This window comes from Cyprinodon tularosa, unplaced genomic scaffold (assembly GCF_016077235.1).
Source record: "Cyprinodon tularosa strain WSP-4 unplaced genomic scaffold, ASM1607723v1 ctg981, whole genome shotgun sequence".
Lineage (NCBI taxonomy): Eukaryota > Metazoa > Chordata > Actinopteri > Cyprinodontiformes > Cyprinodontidae > Cyprinodon > Cyprinodon tularosa.
The window spans coordinates 102,532-117,251 of record NW_024039764.1 but is presented as its reverse complement, the minus strand read 5'-3'; the positions used below and the strand labels follow the sequence as shown (position 1 = coordinate 117,251).

General features: G+C 37.4%; 1 protein-coding gene across 1 annotated transcript in view; it reads right to left on the bottom strand.

The window, feature by feature from the left end:
• Positions 1–5,779, bottom strand: part of LOC119777148 — a gene marked incomplete at its 3' end in the record, with an annotated part of 96,251 nt that extends 90,472 nt beyond the window's left edge. Inside the window, exon 1 of the mRNA XM_038275941.1 lies at positions 3,877–5,779. Coding sequence (XP_038131869.1) covers positions 3,877–5,709 — 1,833 coding nt within the window. The remainder of the gene's footprint in view (positions 1–3,876) is intronic.
• Positions 5,780–14,720: the final 8,941 nt, after the last annotated feature.

Genomic DNA, 14,720 nt, shown 5'->3' with positions numbered 1-14,720 from the left:
TTTGTTTTGTACATTATACTTGGATTATGTTTGAAAAGGGGATTTTAAGAGAGGATACAACCATTTAGGTTTTTACACTGGCTAAATTATTTGCTCCAGAACCAATTATCCACTTTGATTTCCGGTCTAGAATTAACCAAGCAGAGGCAGATTGTAGTCATGGTGATGCAACTCACCATATTCTAAAGATTCTTTTTATTATTTGCAATAAAATATTCCCCTTTGAGTGATTCTTTAATGTCTGGGTTGTGGTGCAGGAGCTTGGTGTGCCTGCAGCTGTGTACTTCAGTGTTGTGCAAAGCCCCAGCCTGCCTGAGGGTTTAATGTAGAAGAATCAGTAAGGTGTATGAATAAATGTAACAGGTACGCAGCGGGAACTCAGTTCATGGGTGCGCAGAGAGAGTTTGTGAGCATGTGTAGCTGGATTTTACAGCCGGTCCGGTGTGGGTGTTTCAAACATAGTGAATGATACAGCAGGATGACTCATACAGATACTGAATGAGACAGCACAGAGTAATCCCCTACATCCATCCTTCCATCTCAGCTTCCCTCTCTGCAGAGGGCAAGCCTGGAGAGAAGAGGGAGGAGCGGTGGATTGACACTCCTCGGAGGTGTAAACTATGATCACAAGTTTCTATTTATTTACTTTTAGAAAAAATCAGATTCATCTCCTAAGAATACTTTCTTTGCTTAATTTAAAAGGGGAAAAGATAACAATAAATTCAAAAAAACGGGCTTAGAAAGTTTTTGCCAGTTCAGTTGCAGACTGCATGCAGCCACTCATACAACATGGAGCCAGTAGTGGCAACAGATTGGAGTGCTGCCAAGCATTTTTTTTTATTTATTTTTACTTTTCTACTTGTTAGAGAGTGGCTGTCAACTCTTGTTGTTGGTTTGTCCTCTAAAGCTTTCCATTGCAGTTAAAAATGTTAGAATTTAACATTTTTCAGGTCAATTTTTCAGGTAACTCAGTTGTTTCAACATGACTAATCAAAATCTTAATTGTCATTATGAAACAATATTATTCTCCAGCATACATTTTGTGGAATTTATGGGACAGACCAAAAAGTTGCTACGAAAAAGTGTGGGTATAAGTATTTGATTTGCTGCTGATTTACTTGTTTACAAAACAGCCCAGAACCTGAAACGTACATTTTTTTTATTATTTCAGATTTATATATATAAAAAGATTAGAAGATTATATTCTTTTATAATTCTGGGTCAGTTTCTGATTTGGGGATAGTAATTAAAATTTGATTATATTCCAAGTTTGTATTTGAACTTTTGGACTGCTAGGTTCTCACAGTAGCGCACAAAGGAGGATGTATCATAATTTGAAGATGCTTTGCTGATGAGAAAACCATCTGTAACAAAAATCGTCAACAACCGTTGACGATTTTTGTACATTCTCTTGAATCAGGTTTGGATTAAATGGGAATATACATTGGTTTTCAAAAGAAAATGGGACTAAAACACCCTGGCAGGGGCTATTCAAAAACAGAACAGAAATTTTTAAGTTGGGCTTCAGATACAAATTCCTTTCTCAAGGTGATTTAACAGGAAAAGGAGCTCAGGAGCTTCTGAACTCAAATTAGCCTCTGTGATTGGATGCCATCTGGACAGGAGGTGGCAAACAAAAGGACCCTAAATAAATTAATATCTCTGTTTGATACTGTCTCCCACCCCGTGAATTTTATCACAGATCCTTCCTCCCAGCAGCTGTAAGACTCTAAAACCACCACTGTTCCCAACAACCTCAATAAGCTGTTACATTCATTCTGATTTTGCAAAGTTACTACCTTAGTTAATAAAATAACATGCTGCTGCCGTTTTGCACATCTCTGATGTTGCTGCTATTTTCAAATATCCATTACTGTAAAAATGCCCACAGCTGTATATTGGCTATTTATTCTCCAGGTGCACGGTTTTTATATTCTTAAAACACTTTACAGTAGAGTATTTTGTTATCTTTTAACTCTTCACTGTTATGTTGTTCTTACAGTATACACTTTTCTAAGGTCCATATTTGTGTGACCTTTTTTTCTATAATCTTTTTGCTGCTGTAAACACCAGAATTTCCCCGTTGTGGGACAATAAAGAGACTTTCTATTCTATTCTAAGATAAGATATATCAAATTATTAGTTGTTTTAAATTCTAAATAAATACAAACTTTTTATATTCTAAAAAAAAAAAATCTTTCACCTGCGTTCAAAAAATGTCTCTTCATGCCTATTAGTATATAAGTGCTCTTATTTAAGGGAACTTAAATATTGATTCTAAATATTGATTTATGTCCAAGCAAGTATATCAAGGCTGTCTTATTATGCAGTGGAATGGTTATTTGTTTGAAATGTTTAAAAACATGACTGTTGGGTGACTGGGTCACTGTGAATTCACACAGACCTGAAAGGGGTGTGTCCTTCACCAACCTATTGCTGGAGATAGATACCAGCCCCTGGGACCCTAGAGGACAAGAGGGTATAGACAATGTATAGATAGACAGATGGATGTTTGTTTTATAAATATATTGTTAGAATATTAAAATTAGAATAAATTTTCGATATCTGTTACATATCATGACATGACTTGAGTGTTTGCTAGAACACTTCTGATTGGTTAATAAGCCTTTCATGACTTATCCCTGAAAGCTCCTTCTGTCAAAAACTCTGGTCTTCCTGGAGCGTTTTTTCTAATAAAAAGGAGAAAAATCCTGCAAAAGTTTATTCTGCTTTTATTGCACATGAAAAGGAAGGAACTGCAAGGATATCTAATGAACGGAACAATTAAAACAGGGTCTGCAGCCTTTAAAGTCCATCAGTCTACCTGATTGAAAGGTTTTTAGAGTCGCAAATATCGAATATTGTTAACAAAAATAGTTAAAAAGTTAATAAACAAACCACAGAGTTTTGTCGTTTGAAGACGTTTTCACTTCTCATCAAGCAGGCATTTTCAATGTCTGGTTTAGAGTTGAGTTCCAAGCTCTATATAGTGGCCCAACAAACCCTTGTTATGGCTTAGAAAACATGCAAACTCAACCAAAAGAACAGGTCCACCCCTTAGTAATTTGGATTCATTGAGGTCATTGTTTGCCTGCAATACCCGGTACTGGCATATGCCTCTCAAAAGGTAGTCATTAGGGTCACTGTTGGCCTGGCTGAACAGGCGAGATGTTTTGGTCCCCTGTATATCACATGGTCAGCCAGGCCAACAATGACCCTTAATACTCCCTTTTGAGAGGCATATGCCGGTTTACATGGCAGACTTGCTGCTGCTGGGAGGGAAATTTAGTCCACTGGACTCAAAAAAGTTGTTGATTTAAACTGTAATATTTGAGGGAAAAGAAGAATTCAGATTAATAATATTAATAATAATATTGATATATGATAGAAAGCTATCCAAATGACCAAAGAAATTACTAGAGTGGAAGAAAAAGTTGCCAGCATACAGTTTTTGGAAAATTTTAATATCCCCTAAAACCAACAGGGAAATTATTTTATACACAAGCTTAAAAGTCAGAAAGATGACTTTCGAAAAGGGTTCTTTTGATTCATCAAGTAGATGATGTGATCCTGATATCAGTGTTTGCAAGATTTGAGGCGGATCTGCTTGATAGGATCAATACAATACAAAGTGTAGTGTACAATTTATAAGGTAAATAAAGGCTTTTTGTACAGATTAGTGAATGCAGACTTAATTAATGTCAACATGATGGCTACCCAATCATGAGAAAACCAGATACAAAATTAAACAAAATATTGTAATTAAAGGCAAATGGAACAAACATAAAGACATAAAGACAGTTATAGACAGTGGAAGACCTTGACCACTTCTTCTCGAACAAACTGATCGATTCATGAATGTATTTTTCTACTTACAGTGACATTCACAGGTCTAGGCAGTGATGTAGATCTGTAGGAGACTCTAGGAAATCCTTCTGGCCAGCTGAAAACAGGACAGGGTTTATCCCATCCACTCTCAGCCACATGGCATGGACGTGGTTCGTTACTTGGAAATTCCACTTTCTTCTCCTTTTCTCTCCCTCTTTCAGCCCTTTTGTTTTGCTCCCAAGTCTTTTCTGTTTTTGCACCATTTTGTCTGACTTTTTCTCCTCTGTCTCTCTCCCATGAGAAATCTTTTCTTTTCTCTCTGTCCTTTCTTCCTTTCTCCGTTACCAAGCCTCCATTTCTCTCCCATGGAATATGTTTTCCTCTCTTTTTTTCTCTCTCCAAACTCCCCCTCCCAAGGGTGCCATTAGCGACCAGTTCATCAAGCCTCCTTACTCTGTCAATATCTGTCTCGAGATAAAACCTCCCTGTAGTTGGCTGCGTCTGGATCTTTGTACATAACTTTACGTGGTGATCTGGGTTGGAGTGACTCGCACTCTTTAATTTCCTCAATGCCTCTTCAGAGTCCAAGATCTTGCAGCTGGGTACTGTCTTGCTCCACTGGTGGATAGAGTTCTTTAGATCCTTGGAATTGCATTCCCTGATTGTCTGAAGGTTAGAGCTGGTAGGGCTGTACCACAAGTTTGTGGCTGATGTAGATAATGGTAGAGGATTCATTGGATCAGGATAAAGTGGTAACCAAGCTAGTCTTGTTGGTAGAAGAGATTTCTCATTATAGTGAAGGTTGGAAGATTGTAAAGCAGACTCACTGTTAGTTTTCAGCACCCGGCAGGTCACCTCATTCAAAAACTTGGAGAACTTCTGTCTGTCCTCTACCTTTTTATCCTGCTGATGGAGTGAATCTGTAGAAGCATTCTCAGTTCGGCACACATGAGAAATCCCTTGGCTTTCTGTGTCTCTTTGTTGAACAGTGCAGACCTTTGGAGAACACTCTGTTTTATATTCAGCTTCACCTTTACCGGTAGCATGTGAAAAGACGATATTCTGGTAAATTATTTCATCCTCTGGTTTGGCATTAGAGGTCGCCTGGTCACCAGTGCAAGTGCAACTATCTGATTCCCTTGAAACCTGGCTACTATCTTCATTGATTGGCATTCGTAAAAGGCAGGTGACCCCTGAGCTCCAGCTATTTGTATCCCAGCTGCCATCATCATCACTCGAACTGCCATGGCAGCTTTGGAGACTTGTAGACATCTCGTTTGGGCTAGAGTTCTCCAGATTGCCTGGCGACCGCCTCTTTAGCTGAGAAATTGATCTCCGAAGGTTGACTACTGAACTCTGGAAGCTTGGCAAAGATCCTTGAAGATTTGGCAAAGAACTTTGCAGACATGGAACAGATCCTTGGAAGCTTGAGAGGGAGCCTTTTGAACTTGGGCTGATGGAGTTACAAAGACTCGAGAGAGACCCGTTAAGTACTGGGGAGGACTGCCTGCGCAGAGAGTGCTCTTCCTCTTGGTCACTGTAGGGTCCAGAGAAGCCTGGACAAGATGCAGTTGAAGAGCAGGATCCCCGATCTTCCCGAGCTGAACCTGTTCTGGCTCTTGGTTTCCGCTTTAAAGTAGCCATATTTAACACCTCAGTTCTTTTACTTTGAAAAGTCCGGTGTGATTCTTTCTGTGCAGACTCAAGCCTAAGACCAACATCTGAAATGGACACACACAATTTAACCATGTCAGATCCTTTCCAATGGGTTTCTGTCCTCTGGCTTTGCCCAGTTTTAATTGTCTGCCCCAATTGTCCTGGCCTCCAACAGTGTGCCCAAGCTGTTGCAGGGTGACACACTTTCACTGCCACAAAACACATTGCTATACAAAAGAGGTCAGCATCCGATAGTTAAACAGCTCATTTGCCTTACATGAGCAATCTCATTCAGTTCTATATTTTTGCTTTTTTAAAAATAGAATTATAGATTAGCAGTTACATTGCCAGAGTTTTGTTGTTGGGCATCCTCTGTAATGAATTCATGTATTGACATGGGTGGTGTATAAATACAGCAGGGTATTCAGGTCAGGAATATTGACCAAAACAACCACGTGAAATCTGGTTTGTGGGCAGCAGGGAGTCAAAGTATACAAGCATTGATTGGTTCCATGTTATTCATTATTGTCATTATCTTCTCCCAGTTATGCTTTGTGACAATGCAGTTTAACTACGTTCTTAAGCAGACAATTTATATTTGTAGTTTCTACAAACCATTCAGAGAGAGAAAATCTCAGTAAGACTGATGGGGTTGACAAGCAGCATCTGTCCCTTGTTAATCCAATGCAAAGGAGCAACTTCACTAGAGGCCTCTGTGTGCAGAAGTTAGGATTTTAATTATAAGCATCTTATCTCAAGCTCAAGGGATAATACAAGTTGCCATACTTAAGAATCCAGCAAATTACACACATGATCACATGAGTTATGTAATTTGATGGAAAATGGATTTTACAGTTACCTTAAATAGTATTTACTGCTTAACAATATTACTTTGTATTTGCCCTTTGTTGCATTGATGCGCATTAGAAAATCAGACACATTATAAAGTACGACAACGTTGACCTGAGGATATAGAAAATGCACTTTCTAAATTTCACATAATAATGAAAAGAACAATTGAAGCTGACCTGGCTCTGTGTGAAAAAGCAAGTAAGTGGTGAGAATGCAACGTATCATTCATCATTCTCACAGCTTGTGTGGAGAAAGTGTAGGTGTCCCTTTTCCCCCAACTGATGCACTTTATCTCTGGAGGGAGAAGCTGTGAACGGTTAGCTGATGGGGGTCCTCTGATGTGAAGGTGGTTAGGTTGACAATTGTTCTAGATCTAAATTGGGAGATGAGGGTTGCTTCTTTTATCACAGATCTAAATACACGCCTTTGTTCATAGACCTTTTCCGGATTGATGGGCACATAAGGGTAAGAAGACAGACAGGTAAAGTGATTCACCCATCATACCTACTGCTAACTGTAGCAGTATATGACAATATGTAGCAATATCAGTGACAACTTGCATTGATATTGAAAGTGAGATTTGGCATTGAAAAATCAAACACTTCTAAATGGTATAAATAGTTTTTTTGAGATCTAAAACACAATGCAAATAAAGGTCGAAATATTATGAGAAAAAAACTCCACTTATTTATGTTACTTTCATATTTTCAGTTGTTTAGTTATGATACAGTAAGTATAAATACATTTGTTTTGTGCTTCAGTACACAACTTTATTAGTCAGATTTGAGGAAGATGACAGAACACAACAATGCAGGATTGCTTTTCTGAAACATTTATACTTTAAAATTCCTGAATACATTTTTAAAAGGTGCAATCAGAAGGAGTAGACCTGAAGACTCTTGGATGATGGATAGCAAGATTAGGGAGGAAAAAAAGGCCTCCTGGAGAAGGTGCTGCTGCTCTATAATCTGCCTCTGAGGAGTAGTTTGGTTGAGACTAATTACATTTTAAATTCACCTAGTCGAACCTTTAATTACAGTGCGCTTTTGACCTGAAGGCAGCTCATTTATTAATCATATGCAGAACAATCCTATGTCATAAATCTTGTTTTACCAATCCTCACACTGCTCATAAAACTATAAATGGAACTACAGATTTTTCAAATGCTGACAAAAAGAGAATTTTTTCCCCCAACCTTTTCTCTATATATCAGCAAAAAAAAAAAAAACCCATTGCTGTGTAGTTTTCATAAATAATGCACATGTTTATAATATTTGTATTTAGCAGTTACCAGCCCAGAAAACACAGTTTAAACATTGCTGCATGCAGGACATCAACATATTGATACAGTGTAATGAAAGGGTAAGTTGATAAAAGATGACTTGGCAGCCATTATTACTGCCATTGCTGTATTAATAGTGCCCCCTTTAGCATCTATTTATACACCAAGAAACTCAGCAAACCCTAATCACCCCAATTTTACTTATTAAAAACACTGAGAAATACTTGACGAAAGCTTATGATACCCCTTTTGTTTTTTAAGAGCAAAAAAACAAAAAACAAACATAACATGTATAATAAATAACTAAAAAATTATTTAATGCTACAAGGAGTGGAGCTGAGAGTGGGACCCAAAGGCAGACACAGGCAGGCATAGGCAAAAATGGTTAGGTGAAAATTAAATTTATGTAAAAGGAAAACCCCCTCATATTGAAATGTGTTTAAGGTGGTGTGACATAACAGAGAGGAACAGAAAAAAAACGAAAAACACCTGACAGTATAAACAGGAAAAAATGAACCAATATGGCAACATCCAAATAGCACAACTAAGGAGGACATGCTAAGGCAAGATCAAAACACAAAATTCCTTAGGTAAAGAATTAAAACGTAACAAAAATTACTTTAGACAGTACAGATTACCTCAAAAAGGAAACTAACATAATACAGAAAGTGCAGAGTAAAATATTATTTAGAAGAGGATGTTCTTTTTTTCCGGATGGATCATCAAAATAAGTGGTCCTCCCAATTGTCAATCATTCTGGTGATATGTTTACATAAGGCTTTCCTACCAGCAAATCTTCTTTTGGAAAGTAAGCTTGTATCAGCAATGCAAACAGCAACTTTTAAACAGAGCATGCACAAGGAGAAATGGGCTTGTCCATAAGCGTTCCCTCTCTGGAGCGGGTACAGGGTTGTGCATGAGCATTTTTTTTTTAAGTGTAGAAGGCCGGTCTTTTCAAAAATTCGTGAAAATTTTCCACTACCTTTAAGAAAGAGAGAACTAAAGCAAAAGAAAATAAAAAAAAACCTTGAATGAACCCCAAATCACCTGTAGAGTTAGGTTTGCAGGTTTGTTTGTGCTGTTTGGCTTTTTGTGTCTTTCATACCCCTAATTATGACAGAATCAGCTGGTCAAACTGACTCTGCAACTATAAGTCACCCTCTCCAAAGAAAGCATTCTTTTGGGAAAAAATTATTCTACTAACCAAGGCATGATTCTGCAACAAGCATCCATGTTCCATTGCCTAACCAATTTTCTCAACAAACACAGGAAATAGCAAGTAAATGACAGGACACTAACAAGATTTCTGTTCGGCAGTCAATCCCTAATCCCGTCCCCTCTAATCACTTCCTCGCCTGTGTCATTCCATGATGTTACCTTGCCATTGCGCTTGATGACACCACCACGACATCTAGACAAGACCCATTCACCTTCTGGTAACGACCGCACACAGATTCAGTTTCTGATTTTCCTGTCAGCCACACCCCCAAAGTTCTGGTTAACCCGGCCTTCAAAAGCATAACCCCCATATAACACTGTCAGAAATCTAGAATCAAATTTTGGACTTCTTTCTGCCATAATAACTGCCTTCAATCCACCATGCCATCTCACCATCAAGAACTGTCCTCTAATCCTGCTCCTTCGGACCATTCTAACATTCCTCAGGTTTATTATGACCTTCAGCAGGTTTTCAGTAAAGATGTTGCTTTGTCTTTACCCCGTTACTGTCTGTATGATTGTGCCATCTACCTCCTCCTGGGGGTCCATTACCCTCCACCAGGATGCCATGACACATCCTTCCTTGTCCCCTCTTGGAGCGAGTTATGTCTTCGTTAAGAAGAAAGGTAAGTCTCTGCATCCTTGCATTGATGACACGGGCTTGAACCATATTACAGTTAAACAAATCATCACCTCTGCCTTTGAACCTGTTCAAAAATCCACTATCTTCTCTAAATTGAATCAACACGATGCCCATCCCCTTTTAGGAGTCATAGAAGAAGATGAGTGGAAAATAGCTTTTAAAACCCACATAAGGGTATTATCACTATTTGATCATGCCATTTGGTCTGTCTATTGCCACAGCCATCTTCTAGAATCTGGTGAATGAAATAAGGACAGACTTTGTCAATATGGACAGGATCCGCTCATTAAGCCTGCAGACCTATGCCCACCCTTAAGATTCGTCCCCTGTATGAAAGCCAAACCCGATCTCTTTATTTACTAATTCCTTACATAATACATAATCTTAACTGTTATCTCATCAGTGTTGATGTTCCTGAAGTCCCACCTGGTTCTGTTTCTAGTTCCTGTTTTTTTTTTTTTTTTTTTTTTACTTCTAGGGAGAAAATTCTCTTGAAAACTGTTTCCTCATTAATGGTTTTGTCTGAGCCAAAAAAACTTCTTCAGTATGACATTTGGTTCTCACCTGGGTTGCCTGTATTCCGTGCTTTTTTAAGGCTACACTGAAAACTAAGTCGTTTCTAATTCCAAGAAAAGAAGAGCAACAATGCAAGATTCAGGCAAAATGCTGAGGTAACACGTGAGAGAAGGTAGGCAAGGAGGGTTAATTACTGAAAGTTTGTCTAAAGGAAAAGCACACAGAGAATATCTGTATGGGGCTTAGAGTAACATCACTGGCAAACACTCAGGCAATGAGATGCTGGCAGTCTGCTTCCTCTTAAGCTCCAGGATGATTAGGTGTTAAGTAACAGGGGCACAGGCAGAGCCAACGGGTGTGCCCCTCCAAAACAACCAGGAGAAACCAAAACCCAGTTCCCAACACTTACAGACCAGACTGGACATGATAATATTTTTTTGTTCTCTCATTTTGGCTTGTCCCACTGGGTATGTTATGCTGGGCAGAAAGACATATGGTCTGCAGGAAAAAGAAGTGATACAATCTAATGAAAGGTTCAGTCACATATAAAAAGCAAACATTTTTCCATTCTCCTTTTTGAAACCATGTTTCTGAAAATTGGCTCAGGTTATCCTGTACTGTAGTTATGCTACTAGAGGCTAAGGCTGCTGAAGGACAAAGGGACCACTTTTCATCATTCTGCAACATTCAATTTCTCTCTTTTGTCAAATTCTACAGTATTTGCTAGTTCAACCCTAACTTTCTGTTTTTTCTCATCATGATAGATTAACCTTTTGTGGCCATGTTTAACTGTACTTCCCGAAGGAAAATATTAGCTGGGATGCTGGCATTGAGATCCTGTTTTTTCTAGGCATGGCCTCAAATTTTACTGTGACTAACTGTATGTGCTCTCTTCCATCTCTGTTAGTATAAAACTGACTTATTACTCATCTGTTTAGCAGTTTTTTTCCTATACCCTAACTTGCCCATACCTTTTTTTTTTAGCATAGAAAGTATTTATGGGTCAGTGCTCCTATCTCTGCTTCTATTCTCAAACCTTCAGCCAGCCCTGGCAGATGGCTGCTAATGTTGAGCCTAGTTCTGCTGGAATTGTCTTCCCTTTTAAAAGGGAGGTTTTCCTCCAAAATACCATTGCATGTATCCTTGAGATTGCTATAGAGGCAATGACACAGTGCAAGCAAATGTACATCTTCTGCCAAATACTCCTCCAGGAGGAGCTTATCTTGCAAAGTTAAAGATTGGGTGCCATCAGCTAGTTTTCCTTAGATACAAAAAGTTAAACTAATGTAACCATATGATCTCATTAAATTATATCAGTAAAATGTCTTGAGAAGATGTGTTTTGAATTGGTTCTATTTAAATAAACTTAATGAAATTGATAAGAAATGCTCGGATACATTCCAAAATCATCTGTATATGATCAGAAAAGGTTTCAGAAAGATCGTTTAAATTCTCCCCCTTGGTTACTTTATACTTGCTATTTGAGAAAATTGTAATACTACATGTACTCATATTATTTATTGGACTGAAGGCTGTGATAGGAGATGCAGGATTACTTAATTTAATTTTCAGCCTAATACTCCTATTATGATTTCAAATACAGTTTTATTTGGAAGACAACAAGGACAGCAATAAAAAATACAACTTCCCATATGCGGTCAACACTTATGCTGCCATGGAAACAGTGGTTTGCAATTTGGATCAGTTTTTCATACTTATCTGCCTGCTCAAGATATCTGTATCACTTTTCTTGCAAATGTCAAGCCAATATAAGACAGAAAAATATGGGAAATGTCAGATGCACTATCTTACTAAGACGATAGGACCTGACAGCCTTTCAATGAAGCATCTTTCTTATTTAATGGGAAAAAAAGACGTTAAAGCTCTGCACATTGAAATAAATGGTGCTGCTGTGTGTTTGCACACAATGCTACATGTCGGCTCTATATGATTGAAACCATGCACGTCTTCTATATAGGCTAAGCTCTAAATATGCACGCACAGTCCCTCACTGATTTATCAGTGCAATTACAAGTTTATGTATGTTTATGTAACAGCTCCCTCAAGTGGCAAACCTAGAAAATCACCCATTTAATGTATTCTGGTCATGTATTTAATTATATCCCTCTACTAAGTCTTGTACCATCTCTATATGACACAAATTATGATAATATATATGTATATCTCCAACATAAATCAACCAGCTGTATGTTTTCTTGTTTGTTTTTTTAGCTATCTCTCTCAGATATATTAATGATTTAGCCATCAAACCCTTCAACAGGGTTATTTCTGCATGTTTACAAAACAAGAAATTGAGCAATAAACCAAATTAAAGGTTGTACACTTGATAACCTTCAAATAGAATTTAGCTTGTTTCAATTTTATTATCTGGTTGTATGACAAACACCATGGGTGCAGTTTGGCAGGCAGGAAATGTTTTAGCGCAATTCCTAATAAGCTTTTAGCTGAAAATTGACAACGAATGAGCAACTGAAGTTTTTTACACCTTTCAATGATCTTTGTGATAATCAGACTTCTTATTTCAATCATTTGCACATGAAACTTGAAAGTCCTTCATGTAGATCAGATTGCCTGGGGCTAATGTAAAGGTTACCATACATTTGTGCTCTTCATTTTAAGAAAGGCGATCTTCTGATCCTGGTTTATGTACAGTAAATAACATAATTATTATAAGCAAGATTTATTTGTGTTTTTGTTGGTTATGTATGTCTGTCTCTCTATCTTAAACAATGATAAAAATTGTACGTAAATTATACTTTAGCTTTAGTTTTAAACCCCTTAAATACAATTGAAAATAAGATAGTTGCAAAAGTTTCATTTAATCTTTAACCTTTAATCCCCTAAATAAATCCAATTTATTTCATTTGTATAACACTAGTTGACAACCAATGTTATCTGAAGGCACAGTGTCAATTCAACAAAATCAAACAGACAGATTGATTAATCGCTTCTATAGACGGAAACCCAATTGATTGCAGTGAGTCATTGACTTTGCAGGATTTGCTCCCCTTCTAGATCAGCATAGCAACAGTAGACATTCGCTTGCATTGTGTTACTGACTTTACTGCAATTCCTCACACCACATGCATGTAGTGCTAGCGAAGGGGAAAACTCCCTTTTAGAAAGAACTAGGCTCATTGTAAGCTATATTTGGACAGTCAATGTAGAGTTCAAGAACACAGAGGCAGACCCAGAAAAGGAACAAAAGAAGCAGTGATCTATAAATACGTTTTATGTTACAGAAGGTCAAGGTAGACTAACTCTATAAGTTGCTTTATCTTTTTTTTTTTTAAACCAAACTTTCCTTTCCATTGCCTAAGAATCTCACTTTTTTCTATTGTGTTAAATCCTAAAATTACTCTTCTTCTTCTTCTTCTTTTTTTCATTTTAATTTTTTTATTTTTTTTTTTAGCTTGAAACCGTTTTATTTTTGTTCATATTCCAACCTTGACCAGGATTATTTCAGACAAGGGTAGCAGCAAAAAAATATGCTTATTTCTGTGTATTTATATTTTAAAGAGCAACATTTAAATACATTTTATCTAATTTTTATCAGCGGTGCACTGTTTCATTAGAGCCTGAAAATGTTTCAAAAGCTGCCTAATGTGCTGCACCATCACTGGGATCATTAAATGCAGATTAATTTTTTTATCATTTGCCTGCATTGGAAACAGCCCAATACATACAAGATATACAATTTACCATCTGCCTTAAACCTAATTTGCTTCTTAAACAGCATTTTTTAGAGAGTAAGTGTAATACATTTTGTGTTCCTTTTTTTTGTATAAAGATTAAAAAAAAGAAGAGAAAGAAAATCCTGATTAGAAGAGAAGCACAGTGGTAGCTGCAGTAAACCCTGCAAAGAGGTGGTAATTCAAATGGGAAAATAGAGCTATACTGAACATTTAGAGCTGTCTTATCTTGTCGCTAATGATCAGTTTATATGCCTAGGCAGGATTCATGAATATCACCCAGTTAATAGCATGCTGCATTTTCACAAAAGACAAATAGGAAAGACAGGAATGAAAATGATAGTGTTGCCATGAGATTCTCAAACAAATGAATAAACAATTGATGTCCTGCTTTAGATATCCACTTTTCTATTTTTCTTACAGAAACAGTGAAAGACCTTGCCTGTGAATCGATTCAACTAAAAAACATCTAAGGTAAAATTTTGGTTTCTTAGAATATTGGGCAGAAATATAGCTAATCTCTATAATTTTCTGTGCAATCTTAGTTTCCTAACTCTACACATGTTGTAGGTTATTAGTAAGTAATTTGTTACAATTACCTGAGTAAGAATTTGAAAAATAATGTACTTTTAGGAGTGGAAGTTTGTTACCCTGTCATAACATAGTATTTCTTCTGCACAAATGTGTTGTTCTATATTGATGGAATTTACTTGTAATCTTAGGCATGTAGGGAGTGATGGCCTAGTGGTTAGAGCATTGCTCACAGAGGTTCTGAGTTCAAGTCCCACACACTCCCAAGGACTGCCACTCTGGGTCCCTAAGCAAAGACTCTTAACCCCACACTGCTCCCTGGTGCCACCAAATGACAGCCCACTGCTCCCCAAGGGCAAGGGTTAAATGAAGAGAGTTCATGTCATTGCTATGTACCTGTGACAGTGTAATGAACATAAAAAAAGTTGGGGGAAAAAAATCAAGTCTTTAAAATAACGGAACTTGCACATAAAGTCTGCCA